The sequence below is a fragment of the Stigmatopora nigra genome, chromosome 10, assembly GCF_051989575.1.
Source record: "Stigmatopora nigra isolate UIUO_SnigA chromosome 10, RoL_Snig_1.1, whole genome shotgun sequence".
In the NCBI taxonomy this organism is placed as follows: Eukaryota; Metazoa; Chordata; class Actinopteri; order Syngnathiformes; family Syngnathidae; genus Stigmatopora; species Stigmatopora nigra.
The window spans coordinates 1,710,684-1,732,500 of NC_135517.1; the positions used below are offsets into that span (position 1 = coordinate 1,710,684).

The 21,817-nt window shown below is 33.0% G+C and overlaps 2 protein-coding genes across 2 annotated transcripts in view; one reads left to right on the top strand and one right to left on the bottom strand.

Annotated features, from left to right (window-relative positions):
• The window catches only part of trpc4apa (transient receptor potential cation channel, subfamily C, member 4 associated protein a), a 49,300-nt gene that overhangs the window by 4,649 nt on the left and 22,834 nt on the right, over positions 1–21,817 (bottom strand). Inside the window, exons 18-19 of the transcript XR_013327556.1 lie at positions 20,212–20,294; positions 1,110–1,198 (exon numbers count right to left, since the gene is read on the bottom strand). The gene's annotated coding sequence lies outside the window, so the exon portion shown is untranslated. The remainder of the gene's footprint in view (positions 1–1,109; positions 1,199–20,211; positions 20,295–21,817) is intronic.
• Positions 7,946–21,817, top strand: part of myh7ba (myosin, heavy chain 7B, cardiac muscle, beta a) — a 25,608-nt gene continuing 11,736 nt past the window's right edge. Inside the window, exons 1-21 of the mRNA XM_077725754.1 lie at positions 7,946–8,042; positions 9,192–9,295; positions 9,380–9,523; positions 10,641–10,797; positions 10,894–10,921; positions 12,099–12,195; positions 13,754–13,846; positions 13,934–13,997; positions 14,453–14,551; positions 14,624–14,727; positions 14,786–14,924; positions 16,033–16,151; positions 16,213–16,362; positions 16,441–16,611; positions 18,676–18,855; positions 18,937–19,069; positions 19,142–19,215; positions 20,938–21,025; positions 21,102–21,219; positions 21,292–21,415; positions 21,482–21,618. Of these exons, the coding sequence (XP_077581880.1) occupies positions 7,946–8,042; positions 9,192–9,295; positions 9,380–9,523; positions 10,641–10,797; positions 10,894–10,921; positions 12,099–12,195; positions 13,754–13,846; positions 13,934–13,997; positions 14,453–14,551; positions 14,624–14,727; positions 14,786–14,924; positions 16,033–16,151; positions 16,213–16,362; positions 16,441–16,611; positions 18,676–18,855; positions 18,937–19,069; positions 19,142–19,215; positions 20,938–21,025; positions 21,102–21,219; positions 21,292–21,415; positions 21,482–21,618 (2,420 nt within the window). The remainder of the gene's footprint in view (positions 8,043–9,191; positions 9,296–9,379; positions 9,524–10,640; positions 10,798–10,893; positions 10,922–12,098; positions 12,196–13,753; positions 13,847–13,933; positions 13,998–14,452; positions 14,552–14,623; positions 14,728–14,785; positions 14,925–16,032; positions 16,152–16,212; positions 16,363–16,440; positions 16,612–18,675; positions 18,856–18,936; positions 19,070–19,141; positions 19,216–20,937; positions 21,026–21,101; positions 21,220–21,291; positions 21,416–21,481; positions 21,619–21,817) is intronic.

Sequence of the window (21,817 nt, forward strand, 5' to 3'; positions counted from 1 at the left end):
TGTTATTTGTACACTTACCTACTTATTTATGTTGTTGACAACTTGGGTTGTTGGCTACTTATTTATTATGTTGACAACTTATTTATTTATTAGTTATTTATTGATTTTTTATGTTAGTTTGTTGTTGTTATTTGTACCCTACTTATTTCTGTGGTGGACCACTAATTATTTATTAGGTTGACTACTTATTTATTAGTTATTTATTGATTATCTATTTGTTTTGTTTGTTGTTCTTAATCGTACACTTGCCTATTTATTTATTTATGTTATTGACTACTACTTATTTATTTATTTTTGATCTTTAATAAGTAGGAAGGTGTACAACTTTAATCAGTAGGAAGGTGTACAAATAACAACAACAAACAGTTGTTGTTATTTGTACACCTTCCCACTGATTAAAGTTGTACACCTTCCTACTTATTAAAGTTGTTAACTACTACTTATTTATTAGGTTGACTACTGATTCATGTTGTTGACTACTTATTTATTATTTATTTATTTGTTTGTTTGTTTGTTTACTGTGGTTATTTGTGCACTTTGTGGTTTAAACTTTAAATCTTAATTATTTAGCGAATGACAAAAAAAACATTCAATTCAAACCGCAAAAATAATATCGGTTTGATAGGGCCTTAAAAATAAACTATCGCAATGACATTTTGGTTGTGATAGCGGTTTGGCCGTCCAAAGAAGGCCCGACGGAATGGACGGCGAATGGCCAAAGTATTCCAAAGTTTGAAAGACTCAAAGTGATTACTCCAAAGATACTTGTGACTTAATCGCTCAGTCTTTGTCTCATCGGGCCATAAAACATTTGTCCAGAAGGGATTAAGCTTGTCTGCGTGGGCAGCTGACTATTTTAGTTGGCTCCATGCTATCGGATTCAGACCCTACAACCTTTTTGTTGATAGGAAACATTTAAAATAAATAAATAAATAAAATAAAAACTTTTAAAAAAATGCATTCAATTCAATTAGCTGTCTCACAACAACCACTATCCATCTTTCAAGACTCTCTCTAACATATATGTCCACTTCGGCTAAATGCTCCTCTTAATAATGGTTGCAATTCCCCTTATTAAGCCATCAACATACATTTTTTGGTTTACTTACATTTTTGTGTTTCCTCGCATATTTCATCCAAAATTGGGTGACTTTGACCAATTTTAAAGGGTTTAGTTGGTAGTTGTTGGTAGAGGATCCTGGAAAGAATAAGGGAATTTATATATTAATGACAACTATACTTACAACATTTTCAAGTTAGGAAAAAAGTTCTAGAACCAATTGCAAGAATTTTTTTTTGGTTTACATTGGTCTACTTTTTTTTTTTTCGTTTAAATTGTTTTACTTACATTTTTTTTGTCTACATTGGTTTACTTACATTTTTTTTTTTTTGGTTTACGTTTGGTTTACTTACATTTTTCTTTTTGGTTTACAATGGTCTACTGACATTTTTTTTTGTTTACATTGGTTTACTTACATTTTTTTTTGGTTTACGTTGGTCTACTTACATTTTTTTTGGTTTACATTGGTTTGCTTACATTTTTTTGGTTTATTATGGTTTACTTAATTTTTTTGTTTACATTGATTTACTTACATTTATTTTTTGGTTTACTTACATTTTTTTCATACAAAATAGGGACACTTTAACCAATTTTAAAAGCTTTAGTTCGTAGTTGTGTGAGAACCGTGCAACCAATTGGAGAATTTACATATAAAGTACACTTCTACTTACGGAATTTTCAAGTTACGCAAAAAGTCTTGGAACCAAATTATTTTGTAAGTACAGAGATACTACTGTAGTACATTGGTATTATTTATCTCAATGTACATTTTGGTATATGTTTTAGATGTATATGTTGTATTAAGACATTTTTCCAAGCCAATGTTATTGTGACAAGCACTTTAACTTTGTCTCACATATGTTGCATTTGTTCACACTATTAGTTTGACCCAGCAATATAATTTCACTCCCAACACATTTGCCGCAAGTTATTTCCTGGGCTTTGTGTGTGTGAGCAGTTGCCAAGCATAACAGGTGGTCTTCTACGTATGTAGAAAGGACACACATACAAGACCTTGACGCCGCCGGTCGGGGTAACATGCATCAACGCAATTATCTTAACAGCCGAGCGAGCACGGCGGCCATGTATGGACAACCGTCGTCACCTGGGAATAATTCACCCGAACGGCTATTCTCGCTTGCTAAGTAAAAAAAGAGTTTGTGTGGTTTTTTTTGGTCTGTTTCGACATTGTTGTTTTGGTTAAAAGTTAATATGTCAATTTAAGAAAATAAATATGAGACTAGAAGTGCAAATTTACTTTTTTTTGGTCATGATTTGGATGACATTTTTGAGGCGAGTAGTTTGCAGGGCGTTAGTTAAAAATAAATGTCAATTTAAAGAAAAATACGAGGCTAAAATTGTAATTTGACATTTTTGGGTCATGATTTGGAAGACAATTTTGAGATGATTAATTTTAAGGGTATTAGTTAAAAATAAATGTCAATTTAAAGAAAAATAAGAGGCTAAAATTGCAAATTGACTTTTTTGACAATTTTTGAGCCAATTTAGATAAAAAAATCTAAAAAAAAATCACTAAAAATATTATGGCTTTCCAGGAAAAATCCAGTTATGTTATTTATAGTAATAGTCATAATATTAGTAGTAATACTACCAATTTCAAGAAAAATAATATTAGCGACTTTAAAATGCAATCAAATCATGGCCCTAGGTAATAAAAACATGATTAAAAAAATGGTGTGTTTCCAGGAAACATCAAAAGTTATACTACTGATAGTAATAGTAATAATAGTAGTAATAATACTACCAATTTCAAAAAAAAAAATTATATTAGCGACATTAAAATGCAATCTAATTATGTCCTAAGGTAATAAAAACATGATTAAAAAAATAGCAAAAAATATTGTGGGTTTCATGAAAAATGAAGAGTTACATTACTTATAGTAATAGTAATAATAAATAAAAAGTAATAATACTACCAATTTCAGGAAAAATAATATTAACAACATTAAAATACACTAATTATGCAATAAAAACACATGATTAAACAAAAAAAAATGCAAAAAATAGTAGCTTTCCAGGAAAAATGAAGTTATAATACTTATAGTAATAGTAATAATTTTAGTAATAATACTACCAATTTCAAGAAAAATAATATTAAAGACACTAAAATGCACTAATTATGGCCTAAGGTAAAAAAAAAAAACATGATTAAAAAAAAAATCGCAAAAAATATTGTGGGTTTCCAGAAAAAAACAATAGTACTTAATTAGTACTTATAGTAATACTAATAATACAACTACAGATCATTTGTTTTTAACCATAAGCCACTGGATAAATAGCTCTAAACTAAAGCAAATTCCATGTTATATTAAAATCCTCATCACTGATTGGACATTGGAATAGTTTTCACTAAACAGCAAATAACAAATTACAATATCTACATACATATATTAAAAAGTACATGTCGCCATCCTCAAAAACTAACGTACATAACCCGCCTCCCCTCGAGCTCAGGCGTCTAAATTTATATGCTTTTCACACTTGTTATAACAACCCGGACTACAAAGGCGCAGCATAACAAGCTGTGACTACATAAATCTCCATGAGTTATTGCATGGACGTATCTCGTGTTCGCCCTCCGTAAATCAGCGCCTGGATCTGCAAATTCCCGTCCATCTCAACTAGGGCGTGGCTTCGCTTTAACCCTTCCAATCCCTTTTTATTTGAACCAAAAGGGGGGGCTCTAGAGTGCGTCAGATTGTCTGCGGGACTATGTTTGGATAAGGCGGCATGTCCATTGTCTCTGATGACCCAGCTGGGTCCAAGCTATGTCTCCGGCGCCCCCCGAAATAGAAAAGACAGCTGAGCATAACCCTGGGGGTTGTCGGGGATGGCCAATCACAATGAGGGATGTGGTTATTGTCTGGAGGCGACGGCTAATGGCTAACAGACTGATTAGCGTAGTCATTGGGGGGTTAGGGGGGGTTGCCACGCGCCATCCCGTCTACGCTGGGATGACCCGACGGCGTGCAAAGCATTGTGGTTAAGCGCACAAGGCGTATGTACAGAAATATCCAGCGGTCATGAATGCTTTGATCCAAAATGGAGTCTACCGCCGACCTTTGATTGTATGGGATAGTGTGAAATATGGCGCCCCCACACTGTTGTGGCCTTTAGTTATAGAAGGTTGAAACGGTTTCGGAAAAAACGGGGGGGATGGGATTGGTTATTGTTACGGCTGTCATTCCGTAATACAGGTTTTTGTGGATTTTGTTGTAAATAAAATATCATTGAAGGCTAGTTGCAATGGTTGTCTGTGACTCATCATTGACTGAACCCTTCTGCTGTAGTAGTAGCGACTCCATGGTATATCTTACCTCAGGGGGAGTCATAACAATTATGAAAAAGAAGGGGGAAGATGTATTTTTGGGAGGAATGATTGGTCGTAATTGTATGGAGATGGGATCAATTTGTTAAAATGTATTGTGTTGTTTTGAGAGGTAGCTTTCAAATGTACTTAAAATAAATGTTGAAGTACTAGCAATAGCAATGAGAATGTTACATAGAGAGATTGAAACAAGTTCTCAAGGAATTGAAAAACTATGTTTTTGAACAGGATCTTAATCATAAACGTAATATTTCTGTTTCCTTAAATGTACTGTATATGAACTACACTTACAGTATCTTAAAATCTTTTACATTGTGAATTCTCGCATATAAGTCGCACCTGTGTATAAGGCGTATCCTTAAAATTGTTGAATTTTAAAATTTCTCGAGTATAAGCCGCCCCTTGATTTACAATAGTAGACTACATATTTATGGTGCTAATAGGCAGTACAAATGTGTTCCTTTGAAGGGAAAATATTAATAAAAATCATTGCATGTGGTATTTCTGAGATACGGTATATATCAATTTCTGGATTGCACATTCCGAAACAGTGCCTGCAAATAGACAAATTCAAATAGGTAGTCATGTGAGCAGTGCAACAAGGATTAGGTAAAATGGCGGCGCCCTGAGTGAGCAACAGCAAGCACAAATAAGCCAGTTTTTTCACATTTTATGCAAAATACACCATTTGTTTTCTTGAATTTCATTCATGGACATCAAAATAAATTTTAGTTAGCGTTTTATCTCTTTATCTTTGTTTTTTTTATATATTTTTAAGATTTTACAAAATTATTTTTGAACCAAAAACACTAAAAATAGATTAAAAAATGACAATTATCGATTTAAAATGGTCAAAATCATGAAATCTAATACACATCTATCCTCTTCATTATAATTTAATCCTAAAACAAAAAATCCGCCCTCATAATTCACTTTCCCGGGCCCCACAAAACAATCAAACGACCCACATTTAGCCCCCAACCCTCCACTTTAACACACATCACCTAAAACAACCACCACACCACACAATTCAATCCCCAACACCCAAACCCAAACTCCCACCTATCCCCAACCCAACCCAACTCCCCCTAGTGGCAATTTTAACTCCAAACAAATCACTACATACATCTTTGGTAACCAAAAACCTTTGCAAATGTCCAATAATGAAAACAAGAGTCTATCCACATTAGCTTAAACGATGGTGAGGACCAATGAGGATGAAACAAGAGCCTAAACAAGTCAGCTGTTCCTCAAGGCTACAAATTAGCGGCGTGGAGAGATGTAGCGACCTACCGGATTGGTCGCCGCCTTGCTACAAAACGCACAACCGTGTATTTGTACACTCGTGTGTGTTTACAGACTTATTTAAAGCCGTCAGCTCTACACTTTTGGGATTCATCTCCTCCTCATGTGTTATCAACATACCAAACTTTTTTTTCAAACGCCACGGACGGCCGGTGAGCCGAAGGGTGGTGACATAGTACGAAAAGCAGCCCAGGCCACTTTAAAAGAGCACCCCCTATCTTCCAAGAATAGCCTACTTATCTCATCGCTGATGTTGTAGCCATCATGGCGACACCTTTCGGAGATAAGGTTGTTTGTCAAAATGGCCGCCAAAAGGAGGGTTTTTACGAGAAAGATGCCTGGAATGGCTTGGACTGATTTTGGAAAGTACGCCCGTCCCCCTCACATGCGGAATTCCGGACTCTGGCTTTGTCTATTTTGAGGAGTTTGCAAATGTGCCAACCTAAGCCCCGCCCCCTACGCCAAACCAGTCAACCTTTCCCTTCGCTTTCAAGGTTAGATGGTGGGCGAGTGATAAAATGACCTCAGAAAACGTAAGACGGAAAAAAGTAATGTTAAATTGAAGTTTTTTGTTGATTAATGGATTTTTTTTGCATATAAGTCGCACTCAAGTATAAGCCGTACCCTTGAAATAGCTTTAAAATGGTTGAATTGGAGTATTTCTCTCGTATAAGCTGACTACTGATTGAGTTTTTACCTCCATATTTGTGGTTTTAATAGGGAGTACAAATGTGTTAGGGTATTTTCTCACATATAAGCCGCATCTGCGTATAAGCCGTACCCTTAAAATTGCCTTAAAATCATTGAATTGTACAATTTCTCTCGTATAAGCCGCCTTCTGATTCATAATTTTAACCTCCATATTCATGGTTTTAATAGGGAGTACAAATGTATTACTTTAAAGTAAAAAACCTTAAGAAAAATCATCATACGTGGTATTTCTGAGATGCTGTATAAATTGATTGCATATTATTTGGTTAATATCAGGAATTTAAATTGAAAAACAAAGTCATTTAACCTTTTATCTATGAGAAATATGCCTACTTTTATAAGATACGTTATTTTAATGATTGTGTTGGCTACATTATCTTGCATTATGACGTTTTTACTTTGTCACCTTGCAGTTTTGTGCATGTCAAATCTAATTTATGCGCATATAAGCCATACCCTCGATTCAGTCACCATTTTTTTTAGCGACAAATACAAATGCAAGAAAATACTGTAACCCATTCAAAATGAAAAGTATAGATGTATATTACATTTCCTGATTTTACCCCTTTTAAATCAATAATTGTCATTTTTAATCAATTTTTCTGTGTTTTTAGTTCAAATCATTTAGTAAAAATAAAATAAACATTGTTTTAGATCTATAAAAAATGGAATATTCAGGGTTTTTAATCCAGTTCTTTTAATTCATTTATAAAAAAAAAATCTAAATATGATTTATATTAAATTTCCCGATTTTCCCCCTTTTAAATCAATAATTGTCATTTTTCATAATTTTTTCTGTGTTTTTAGTTCAAAAATCATTTGGTAACATCTAAAAATATATAAAAAAAATCTAAAATAAACCTTGTTTTAAATCTACAAAAAAAACAGAATATTAAGGGCTTTTAATCCAGTTATTTTAATCCATTTACACAAAAAAAATCCGAATATTATACCTAAAATGGTCCGACAAATTGACGTTAAAGCACCCCCGCGAACTAACCCGAGTCTGACACCCTTAATATAAAGGAATAAAATAAATCTAGCTTCCAAGCTTCGATTTTCCCATCTCCATTTTATGTCCAAATGTCTCATAACTTGTCCAAAAAGTAACTGTAATCAAAGACACACAAAAAAATGCAGCATTCTGTGGTGGTGGTGCTCCGTCACCCCCCCTTTTGGACGGCTGTGCGGGAAATAAGTGAGCTACAAAAATAGCTCGCAATGACAAAAACGTTGCTTTCCTTTTGTGTCAATTGAGACCGGACGCCGTCCACCAATCAGCTGCGGAGGAGGAGGCGGCATAAACTAATGAGGGACAAATGTCCACTGACCGTGACCTTGACAAGACGCTATAAAAACAAGCCCACTTGTCGCCCTGCCGTCATTTCCTCGCCAAAAAGTCACAGGACAACTTTTTTGTGTCTTTCTTAGGTGGGTTTAAAAGTTTCTTTTTTTGGTTGAAGTTTAGGGCAAAGTATTTTAACCTTGTTTTGTTTTTATTGACATCGAAAGGAAGAAAAATGTCCCGTTTTGACATGAAGGATTTCGGGGAAGCGGCGCCGTTTTTACGGAAATCGGAATTGGAGCAACTGGCGGTTCAGACGGTGGCTTTTGATGGTAAGTTTTTTTTTGCTGAATTTGATGGGACGGGTTTTTTTTATGGGGGGAAAAAGGAATAAATACATTAAAGTACATTTTTGTCATGTAAGGGTTAACAAATGATGTGTTTAAATAAAATATAAAGGCTTATATGCGCATAAATTAGATTTGAAATGCTTGAAAGTGTAAAGTGACAAAGAAAATTAGCCCAAAAAACGTATTTTATAAAAGTATCTTATGTATAAGTATCTTATAAAAGTATCTTATATATAAGTATCTTATAAAAGTATCTTATATATAAGTATCTTAGAAAAGTATCTTATAGATAAGTAGGTATATTTCTCGTAGATAAAAAAAACCCACTGGTTAACAAATTAGTTAAAAAATGATGAGTAAAAGAAATATAATAGACTTTTAAATTGAAGTTTTTTTGTGTAGAAAATGTAAAAGGTTAACTTAATATTGAATTAATTTTATTTATTTATAATAAATTATGTTAATGTGTAAAAAAGCTGATGATAAAAGTTGGCATATTTTTTATAGCAAAAAACACTGGTTAGGGTTAATAAATTAGTTAAAAAATTGAATGTTTAGAATAAATATAATAGACTTAAAAATTCAATAAATCTATCAAAAATGGTTAAAGTTAGACATTATATTGAATTAATTTTATTAATTTACGATAAATTGCTAAATTTTGACCTAATATTGAATCAATTTTTATTTATTGACGATAAATTGTGCCAATGTGTAAAAAATTTGATAATAAAAGTAGGCATATTTCTCATAGAATAAAAACATTGGTCAGGGTTAACAAATTAGTCAAAAATGTTCATATTTAAAAGAAATATACTGCTAAATTAAAAAAATCTATCAAAAACTGTTAACGATTTACCTTATACCGATTAAATTTTTTTTTCTTTACGATGAATTGTGCCAATGCGTAAAAAAACGGAATATAAAAGTAGGGCATATTTCTATTAAAAAAAACACTGGTCATTCCACAAAAAGCATTTTGAATGATTTAAAAATGAATTAAAATGTAAACATCTTTTTTTAAATTCTTCAAAAAACACTCACTTATTAACACTAAGTTTTGGGTGCATGCATTTCCGACCAATTACAGCACAGTATCTTTTTTTCAATCCAAAAAACGATTTTTTGTAGGTAAAAAACGAGCGTGGATCCCCGACGAAAAAGAGGCGTACATCGAGATCGAAATCAAAGAACTGAACGGCGACAAAGTCACCGTTCAGACCAAAAATGGCAAGGTCAGCTTCACAAAACACAGCAAATTATAGCCCACATTATTCAACAAAAACAAGTCTTAATTTCCGACATCTTTCCCCATCCAGACTTTGATCGTAAAAGATAGCGACATCCAACAAATGAACCCCCCAAAATACGACATGAACGAAGACATGGCCATGTTGACGCACCTCAACGAGGCTTCCGTCCTCTACAACATGCGACGACGTTATTCGTCCTGGATGATCTACGTGAGTACCGGAAATTGCGTAAAAACTCGTACGATGGAATATCCCGAGAGAAAAATAAATATGGATAGAATGAGATTAAAATTGAAGGATTTACAAGGTTAAAAAAAATCGAAATGTGATGAACGTTAAATTATATCTTGAAGTATTAAATTGTGAACAGTCATTTTCTTGCGGATTTTGGCGTAATTTTAGGAGATTGAAGTCATACAGTGGTACCTCGACATATGAGCAATTTAAGATACGAGTACAATTTCGGGCAGGAATTTGTTTTGAGATAAGAGTAAAATTCTGAGTGAATATGTATCTTGAGATACAAGACAAATTTTGAGCAAATATGTATTTTGAGCAAATATTTATTTTGAGCAAATATGTATTTTGAGCAAATATGTATTTTGAGCAAATATGTATTTTGAGCAAATATGTATTTTGAGCAAATATGTATCTTGAGATAAGAGTACAATTTTAAGCAAATATGTATCTTGAGAAACGAGTCAGATTTTGAGCAAACGTGTATCTTGATATACGAGTAATTTTTTTTAGCAATATGTATCTTGATACGATTGAAATTTTGAGCAAATGTATCTTGAGATATGAGTAAAATTTTGAGCAAATCTGTATCTTGAGATAGGACAAATTTTGAGCAAATATGTATCTTGAGATAGGAGAAAAATTTTGAGCAAAAATGTATCTTGAGATGCGAGCAAAATTTTGAGCAAATATTTGTCTTGAGATACGAGTAAAATTTTGAGCTAATATGTATCTTGAGATAAGAGTAGAATTTTGAGCAAATATATATCTTGAGATACATTTGTGCCTTATCGTTATTGTGAGGATATTTTTGTGCATCATTTTCGGAATATTTTGAAGGAATACAAAAGCAAACAACCCTCAATAAGTTACATTTGAAAGTCAGGGTGGAGGCGGGGCCAATAGAGCCAGAACAAAGCTATCAAAATGTCAAACAAAATTAGAATTAAGTTTAGTGTAAGGTTAGATTAAGTTTATTTTTAAGTGTGTCTGCATTGTAATCCAAGTTCATTTAAATTAGTTTATGTTATGTTACCAGCGCGTTGCCATGCAAAAATACGAGATGTAACACCCACATTGTCAATTTTAGACCTACTCGGGTCTTTTCTGTGTGACGGTGAACCCGTATAAATGGCTGCCGGTCTACACGGCCCCCGTGGTGGCCGGCTACAGGGGGAAACGGCGGTCTGAAGTACCCCCGCACATTTACGCTGTTGCTGATAATGCTTACAACTCCATGCTGCAAAGTAAGTGTTTAAATACACACATATACTTGTACAAAATACAGCATAAAAAACACATAATGAGTAATTATTATTATTTTTTTTGTTTTGTTTTTGCAGATAGGGAGAACCAGTCCATGCTTATCACGTAAGTTTTTTTTTTTTTATGGGCAAAGAATTGGCTTTATTGATTTAAATTAAATTGGCCACCAATTTTAAAAGATATTTTTCTATCAAAGATTTTTGACGTCATTTTTATTGTGTGGTACTATTTTACTGGGCATTATTTTTCCTCAAAAAAATGTTGGTTTTAATTTGTTTTTGGGTGCATCATCCAAAAGTAATCGTAATTTATTATTATTATATTAGATATATATATAGATAGATAGGTATAGGTATACGGCCATGTTTGGGCTACATTAACTGCAATAATTAAGGGATTTTAGATATAATATTTATATATTTTTTTAATATAAATGGATTAAAATAACTGGATTAAAATCCCTGTATATTCTGTTTTTTTTATAAATCTAAAACAATGTTTATTTTAGCTTTTTTAAAATATATTTTGAGATTCTACAAAAAAATTTTTGAACTAAAAACACAGAAATAATGGATTAAAAAAAGGCAATTATTAATTTAAAAGGGGGAAAAATCAGGAAATCTAATATACATCATATTTATGGTAATGTCAACTTGATATTTGACTATTTTAGATGTAATATTTAGATTTTTTTGTGTAAATGGATTAAAAGAAGTGGATTAAAAATTCTGTTTTTTATAGATTTAAAAAAAAAAATTTAATCTTTTTTTAAATATATTTTTCGATTCTACCAAATGATTTTTGAACTAAAAACACCGAAAAAAAGGATTAAAAAAATGACAATTATTGATTTAAAAGTGGAACAAAATCAGTAAATTTAATATCCATCTATACTCTTCATTTGAATTTAATCCTAAAACAGAAAATCAGCACTCATGATTGACTTTCCCGGGCCACACAAAATGATCCGACGGACCACATTTAGCCCACGGGCCACCACTTTGACACCTGACTACAATATTTTCGAAAAAATGTGACTTTTAAACTTTTATATTCCTATATATATTGTTTTTTTAACTGGGAAAACACATTTTATAGAGTAACCACCAACAATTACATTATTTTTAGATTCTGCACCCAGAAATGAGTCTTAAAAAACCATCAAATTCCAATTTGCCAACAAAAAAACTCCCCAGTATATTCTTTCCTTTTCCTTTTTACTCTTTTTCCTTCTTTTCCTTCTTTTCCTTCTTTTCACTTGTGACTTTTTCACACTCCTTAGCGGAGAATCCGGTGCTGGCAAAACTGTCAACACCAAACGTGTCATTCAGTATTTTGCCATTGTGGCAGCACTCGGGGATGCCTCTGCTAAAAAAGCAGTAAGACAAAAAAAAACATGGTCACCTTTTTTGTTCTTCCTTCCCTTCCTTTTTTCAGTCCATTTTTTTTATCTAAATTTTCTTTTCCTTTTTATTTTTCCTTCCTTTTGATATTTTTGACATGGCAGGAACCCTTTGACTACATTCCCTTGCATTTTTTGACCCATTATGCTTTGCAAATTTTGAATGTTTTTCCCCTTTTTTGGTTAAAATCCAAATTTTTCTTTGGTTTTTTCCTCATTTTTGTGACTGATGCTTATTTCCCTACATCCCATATCATAAAAAAAGTCCTTTTTTGTGTATTATGGCTTTAACAAACAAGCTTTTATGGGAACTGATGTTTTTGCTCGTTGTGAATGTCTTGTTTTTGGCAGAATGTGACACTTACGAACTTTTTTTGTGTTTTTTTTTTCTTTTTGCAGTCGGGTCCTGCCACCAAAACGGGGGTGAGTGACATTAAATTTTGGGAATAATAATTTTTAAATGCTGCGGACAAAATCAATTTTCTACAAAAACAGGCCTGCTTTAAGTGTATGAGTTGTTAATCCATAACTGTCAATTTATACATTTTTCCCATATTTTGTACTTATTATTTTGATCATTTTTAATTGTTTACGTTGTATAACAACTTTTGCATGGTATTCTTTTATTAAATTTTATTATTATTATTTTTAAAATAGTTTTTTTGTAGTAAAATTGATCAGTTTTACCCATTCCGATTTATAAATTGTTATTCCTTACCTGTCAATATATCCATTTTTTCAATATTTTGTACTTGTTTTTTCAATAATTTCAAATTGTATACGTCGTGAAACAACTTTTGCATTGAATTCTTATTTTTAATTATTATTGTTATTATTTTAAATAGGGTTTTTTTTTGGTAAAATTCATCACGTTTTACCCATTCAGATTTAGGAGTTGTTAATCCATACCTGTCAATTTATACATTTTTCCCATATTTTATACCTATTTTTTCAATAATTTCAAATTGCATACACCATAAAACAACTTTTGTATGCTATTCTTTTAAATACATTTTTTATTTTCGAAAAAACAATCACATTTTACCCATTCCGGCTTAATCTAGATTGGGTAGCAAATTAACGCGAATGCACTACTTTACTATTACTATTATTATTTTAATGTTTTTTTTCCATAAGTTCATAAAAATGTGAAAACCAATGCTAATACTCATTAGCAAACCCCACTTTTGCTACTAAAAATCAATACTGAAGAAAAAAGTTATAATTTTTCAATTTTTGCGGCCATATTTGGTCTACATTAACCACAATATTCGAAGGATTACTGTACTATATCAATATAACGCATCAGCAAGCAATGTACCCCGTCAATCAAGCTATCAGCGTCATACAGCGACATCTACAGAATCTTGAATGTACTGCACCAACTAATTGGGCCATTCGTACACTTTGTAGAAAATTTTAGACTTTTAAGTGCGCCCTATGTGAGTAAATATGTGCCACGTGTTTTTGTTTTTATCGCTTACTAACGAGAATTGTAATTATCCGAGGTTAATTACCCTCTGTCTCTTTTTTAGGGGACTCTGGAGGACCAGATTATCGAAGCTAACCCTGCCATGGAAGCTTTTGGCAATGCCAAAACATTGAGGAATGATAACTCATCCCGATTTGTGAGTATTTAAAAAAAATCTCCTAAAATACAGGAAATTAATTGCCTTGATGGTCATTTTTGAGCATTTTACTTTATCCCCCTACAGGGAAAGTTTATCAGGATCCATTTTGGCCCCACTGGGAAACTAGCTTCTGCTGATATCGACATATGTGAGTTGAAAGTTCATTTTTTTGACAAAATTTCAGTCAAAACTTACAGGCAAAAATAAGTACGCATTTTAAATCATGTAACAAATTATACTTGACACAAAAACAAAAACCAAAATAAAATTTTGGCTTCCAAAAATATGTACTCATTTTAAATCATGTAATTAATTAACCCTGACACAAAAATAAAAACAAAAATAAAAATTCCGCTTCCAAGAATCAATCTAAATCCATCCATAGAACAAACCTACCAAATTTCATCGCAATCCATCAACAAAAAACACAATAGCGGCCATTTTATTTAGTATCCCCCCTACCAACAAGAACAAAAAAAGCAGAAAACTCCAAAAAATCCCCCCAAAAATGTGCAAAACCTCAAATTTTAGTGTTAAAATGTCCTCTAAAGACTATTAAAACTACCAAGGATATTTTTTAAACAATTTTTCTTGCCTTTTCAGATCTTCTGGAAAAATCCAGAGTGATTTTTCAGCAGCCGGGGGAACGGAGCTACCACATTTACTACCAAATCATGTCTCAGAAGAAACCAGAACTCTTAGGTAGTCCTTGTTGACCTTTTTATGACCTTAATCGAGCCTAACCTTGACCTTTTGACCTTTTTTGTTTTCCAGACATGCTGTTGGTGTCCTCCAACCCATACGACTATCACTTCTGCTCGCAGGGGGTGATCTCCGTGGAGAACATGGATGACGGACAGGAGCTGATGGCCACTGACGTAAGAGATCAGATCTTTAATATAAAAACTACGAAATAAATCTAAGTGAACTCCACAGCACGCCATGGACATCCTGGGATTCTTACCGGAGGAGAAGTATGGCTGCTATAAAATAGTCGGCGCCATCATGCACTTTGGCAACATGAAGTTCAAGCAGAAGCAGCGCGAGGAACAAGCCGAGGCCGACGGCACTGAAAGTGAGACCACGCTCTAGCAAATTTCGTCACCGGATGTTTGGTCGCCGGACGTTTGGTCGTTGGTCAAATGGTGACAGAGAGTTAACTGTTGAACCCAGCTCTCAAAATTAGATTCATGAGAGAGAGTTTAATATAATATAATTAAGTACTGTTTAACATCAAAGTACTGTTTAATATCGAAGTACTGTCTAAAATCAAAGTACTGTTTGATATCCAAGTACTGTTTGATATCCAAGTACTGTTTAATATCTTAAGTACTGTTTAATATCTAAGTTCTGTTTAATATCCAAGTACTGTGTTTAATATCTAAGTACTGTTTATCTAAGTACTGTTTATCTAAGTACTGTTTATCTAAGTACTGTTTATCTAAGTACTGTTTATCTAAGTACTGTTTATCTAAGTACTGTTTATCTAAGTACTGTTTATCTAAGTACTGTTTAATATCTAAGTACTGTTTGACATCTAAGTACTGTTTAATATCTAAGTACTTTTTAACACCCAAGTACTGTTTAATATCTAAGTACTTTTTAAAATCTAAGTAGTGTTTAATATCTAAGTACTGTTTAATATCAAAGTATTGTTTAATATCTAAGTACTGTTTAATATCTAAGTTCCGTTTAATATCTAAGTATTGTTTAATATCTAAGTACTGTTTAATATCTCAGTACTGTTTCATATCTAAGTACCGTTTCATATCTAAGTACTGTTTCATATCAAAGTACTGTTTGATGTCTAAGTACTGTTTAATATCCAAGTACCGTTTAATATCTAAGTATTGTTTAATATCTAAGTACTGTTTAATATCTCAGTACTGTTTAATATCCAAGTACTATTGAAACCAGCTCTCAAAATTATATTCATGAGAGTTTAATATCTAAATATCTACTAATGTCAACAGTACTTAGATATTAAACAGTACTTAGACATTTGACTCTCTCTCTCATAAATCAACAGTAGATATTTTGATATTAAACTCCCTCATAAATATAATTTTGAGAGCTGGTTTCAACAGACAACTCTCTGTCACCATTTGACCGGCCACCAAACGTCCGACCACCAAAAATCCACCAGAGCAACCCTGAGATCCGTTCCCCCTTCTTTTGCACAGGTGCCGACAAGGCTTCATACCTGATGGGAGTCAGTTCAGCAGACCTCATCAAAGGTCTCCTCCACCCCAGAGTGAAAGTCGGGAACGAGTACGTGGTCAAAGGACAGAACGTAGAACAGGTAAGCCCTTGTTTTTAGAACAAAAAAGACACAATTCTAAAGCCAAACATTGGTTTCATAGGTCAACTACGCCGTTGGCGCTCTGGCCAAAGCCACGTATGACCGCATGTTCAAATGGCTTGTGGGAAGAATCAATCGAACCCTGTACACTTCACTGCCTCGCCAGTTTTTTATCGGTGTTCTGGATATCGCCGGATTTGAAATCTTTGACGTAAGTTGATGGATTAATCGATCATGAAGTCTCAGAAAATGAAGAGATTTTCAGGGTTTTTTTTTGGTTGAATTGCAGCTGAACAGTTTTGAGCAACTGTGCATCAACTTCACCAATGAGAAACTGCAACAGTTTTTCAACCATCACATGTTCATTTTGGAGCAAGAAGAGTATAAACGGGAAGGCATTGAATGGACTTTCATTGACTTTGGTTTGGATCTTCAAGCCTGCATTGATCTCATTGAGAAGGTACAACAAAAAACTTGATTTGACATTGGTAGTCCATTATGGATCATTGATAGCAGTCTAGGGCCAGGGGTGTCAGACTCGGATTGGTTCACAGGGCCGCTTTAACGTCAACTTGATTTTATGTGGGCTGGACTATTTTAGATAGAATATTTAGATTTTTTTTTTTAATAAATGGATTAAAAGAACTGGATTAAAAGCCCTGAATATTCAGTTTTTTATAGATCTAAAACAATGTTTATTTTAGATTTTTTTATATATATTTTTCGATTTTACAAAATGATTTTTGAACTAAAAACAAAGAGAAAAATGGATTAAAAATGACAATTATTGATTTAAAAGGGGGAAATCAGGGAATTTAATATATATGATATTTAGATTTTTTTTATATAAATGGATTAAAAGAACTAGATTAAAAGCCCTGAATATTCCGGTTTTATAAATCTAAAACAATGTTTATTTTAGATTTTTTTTATATATATTTTTAGATTTTACAAAATTATTTTTGAACTAAAAACACAGAGAAAAATGGATTAAAAATGACAATTATTGATTTAAAAGGGGGAAAATCAGGGAATTTAATATATATCATATTTAGATTTTTTTTATATAAATGGATTAAAAGAACTAGATTAAAAGCCCTGAATATTCCGTTTTTTTATAGATCTAAAACAATGTTTATTTTAGATTTTTTTTATAGATATTTTTAGATTTTACAAAATTATTTTTGAACTAAAAACACAGAGAAAAATGGATTAAAAATGACAATTATTGATTTAAAAGGGGGAAAATCAGGAAATTTAATATATATGATATTTAGATTTATTTTGTATAAATGGATTAAAAGAACTAGATTAAAAGCCCTGAATATTCCGGTTTTATAGATCTAAAACAATGTTTATTTTAGATTTTTTTATATATATTTTTCGATTTTACAAAATTATTTTTAACTAAAAACACAGAAAAAAATGATTAAAAATGACAATTATTGATTTAAAAGGGGGAAAATCAGGGAATTTAATATATATCATATTTAGATTTATTTTTTATAAATGGATTAAAAGAACTAGATTAAAAGCTCTGAATATTCAGTTTTTATAGATCTAAAACAATGTTTATTTTAGATTTTTTTATATATTTGTTTAGATTTTACACTTTTTTTTAACTAAAAACAGAATAAATGGATTAAAAATGACAATTATTTATTTAAAAGGGGGAAAATCAGGAAATTTAATATATATGATATTTAGATTTTTTTATATAAATGGATTAAAAGAACTAGATTAAAAGCCCTGAATATTCAGTTTTTTATAGATCTAAAACAATATTTATTTTAGATTTTTTTAAATATATTTTTTTCGATTTTACAAAATGATTTTTGAACTAAAAACACAGAGAAAAGGGGATTAAAAATTACAATTATTGATTTAAAAGGGGGAAAATCAAGAAATTGAATATACATCATATTTAGATTTTTATAGATCTAAAACAATGTTTAATTAAGTTTTTTTAAAATATATTTTTAGATTTTACAAAATGATTTTTGAACTAGAGACAGAAAAAAATGGATTAAAAAAATGACAATTATTTATTAATAAGGGGAATTTAATATATATCATATTTAGATTTTTTTATAAATGAATTAAAAAAACTGGATTAACAGCTCTGAATATTCCGTTTTTATAGATCTAAAACAATGTTTATTTTATCTTTACAAAATGATTTTTGAACTAAAAATACCAAAAAAATAGATTTAAAAATTACAATTATCGAATTAAAAGGAGGAAAATCAGGAAATTTAATATAAATCTATATCTATTATTTGAATTTGATCCTAAAACACAAAGTCAGCACTCATGATTGACTTTCCCGGGCCACACAAAACCATACGGCGTGCCAGATTTGGCCCCTGGGCCACCACTTTGACACCCCTACTCTAGAATACTGCCCAATCCGACAAAGCACAGTCTAGGGCAAAACTACAAAAATCCAAATTTAAATCCAAATGTCTTCCTCCAACTCTAAACAATCTTCCTATTGTCCCAAACCAATGTGAATCCCCAACAGCCATTGGGCATCATGTCCATCCTGGAAGAGGAATGCATGTTCCCCAAAGCCACAGACAGTAGTTTCAAAGCTAAAATGTTTGACAACCACTTGGGCAAATCTCCAAATCTCCAAAAACCACGTCCGGATAAGAAGCGCAAGTACGAAGCCCACTTTGAACTGGTTCATTACGCCGGAGTGGTAAGCTAGCCAGCCAAAACAAAACATTTTTCCCTCCTACAAAGTCACTTTTCTTAAAAAATACTTGTATTTTGGTTCTAGGTACCGTATAACATTACGGGATGGTTGGACAAAAACAAAGACCCGTTAAACGAGACGGTAGTGAGCGTTTTCCGCAAATCTTCCAACAAACTGCTAGCTTCTCTTTACGAGAGTTACATGAGCTCCGATTCAGGTAAGGAAACAGTTCCCGACTATAGAATTAAACCCTTCTAAGTGCTCAATCTGGCAACCTTTGGATCCATAGTGAACCTTAAGGCCGGCACCAAAGAGAAGAGGAAGAAGGCGGCTTCCTTCCAGACGGTTTCGCAGCTACACAAGGTGAGCCAAAACGGTATTTTGTGGGTTGGAAAGGTCTTTCAGGACATCGGAGGACATCGGAGGACATCGGGGACGGAGGCAGTTAAGACTTGCAGTGATGTTTAGGGCAATGATCACATGAACATCACTTTAAGTCTGTGCTGGCTCCTCCCACATTACATCGCAGTGAACGGCCACCGATTTAACAAAAAGAACGAAGTATGCATCTACTGTAGAACTACAAATACTGTTATTACTCGCGTATAAGCCCTATTTGTTGCTAAAAAAATGACTGAATCGAGGGTACGGCTTATATGCACACAAATAAGGAATTACGCATCTACTGTCAGTCTATAAATAACACATTTTCTCGCATATAAGCCGTATTTGATAATAAAAAAATGACTGAATCGAGGGTACGGCTTATATGCGCATAAATAAGGAACTATGCATCTAATGTTAGACTACAAATACTGTTATTTCTTGTGTATAAGCCTTATTTTTTGCTTAAAAAATGACTGAATTGAGGGTACGGCTTATATGCGCATAAATAAGGAAGTAGGCATCTACTGTTGGACTACAAACTGTATTTTCTCGCGTAAAAGCCTTATTTGTTGGTAAAAAAATGACTGAATCGAGGGTACGGCTTATATGCGCATAAATAAGGAAGTATGCATCTACTGTTAGACTACAAATACTGTTATTTCTCGTGTATAAGCCTTATTTGTTGCTAAAAATGACTGAATGGAGGGTACGGCTTATATGCGCATAAATAAGGAAGTATGCATCTACTGTTAGACTACAAATACTGTATTTTCTCGCGTATAAGCCGTATTTGTTGCTAAAAAATGATGACTGAATTGAGGGTGGGGCTTATATGCGCATAAATTAGACTTACTAGAAACTGCAAGGTGAAAAAAACCCATAAAAATGCACATATACTGTATTTTTTTGCATAGAAGCCAGCGTATTTGTTGCTAAATAACATGAAAACATATTCAAACAATTATAACTTACCTTATTTTTTCTTCAGTGCTGAGTCTTAGTAGCAAGAGTGGCTTCTGTTTGTGTTTCAGCGTGGATTTTCACATTTTTATGACCTTTAAAAAGAAAAAAAATGTAATACTTAATAGCAGAAAAATATCGCAAATAAGTAAATTTGCAATAAGTGAAATTGCGATAATCCAATACCACATGTGATGATTTTTCTTAAGATTTTCCCTTCAAAGTAACATATTTGTACTCCCTATAAAAAAACATGAATATGGAGCTGAAAATTGTGAATGAGGGGGCGACTTATACACGAGAAATTGTCAAATTCAACAATTTTAAGGCAATTTTAAAGGAAAGGCTTTTACGCAGAGACGGCTTATATGTGATAAAATACAGTAACACATTTGTACTCCCTAAATACTCATTAAAATATGTATCTCATGCTATTATTTCACCCACAGACTTGGTAAAAACTAGACTGCGATTTATTCAGTATCTCAGAAATACTACATACGATGATTTTTCTTAAGATTTTCCCTTCAAAGTAACACATTTGTACTCCCTATTAAAACCATGAATATGGATGTAAAAATCGTCAATCAGGGGGCGTCTTATACAAGAGAAATTGCCAAATTCTACCATTTTAAGGGTGCGACTTATACACCAGAGCGGCTTATACGCGAGAAAATACGCTATGCTACATCTACGGATTACAATTGTTGATGGTTAATCGCTTCTATTTCTTCCCAGGAGAACTTAAACAAGCTGATGACCAACCTACGAAGCACCCAGCCTCATTTTGTTCGTTGTATTATCCCCAACGAAACCAAAACGCCTGGTAAATGGCCGCCAAAATACATGAAAACGATGAAAACCAATGGATGGGACTTATGTTTTGAATTGTTGCCATGCAGGTATTATGGACCCGTTCCTGGTACTGCACCAGCTTCGTTGTAACGGGGTGCTGGAGGGCATCAGGATCTGCAGGAAGGGATTTCCTAATCGGATCCTCTATGCCGAGTTTAAGCAACGGTAAGTTCGCCAGATATGAGTGGGTATGTTTGATTTTAGAAGGAAAATAAATATAGTATTGATGACTTCCAGTTATCGTATCCTGAACCCACAAGCCATCCCAGATGACCAGTTTGTGGACAGCAGGAAAGGAGCAGAGAAGCTATTGGCTTCTTTGGATATTGATCATAATCAATATCGATTTGGACATACAAAGGTGAAATAATATCAGTCTACAATGCAGTATCGTATGGGATTTTCAAGTGACTTTTCTGGATTGTAGGTATTTTTCAAGGCTGGCCTGCTGGGCCATCTGGAGGAAATGCGAGATAAGCGGTTGGCGATCATTCTGACGCTTCTGCAAGCGGTGGGACGAGGGATGCTCATGAGGTTGCAGCTGAGGCTCATGAATCAAAAGAGGTAAAAAAAAACCTAAATAAAAACATACAACCATTATTACAACCACTTCCTTAGCCACACGCTAGCTTAGCCTTCCAATTCCAAGAGATCAACAAGGGCTGGCTCTAGAGGTGACTGTGTAGTTCCCTTCAAAAATTAGTCAAAGTACTTTCTCTCTTGATACCTGGAATATACACATAAATATATATAGATATACATA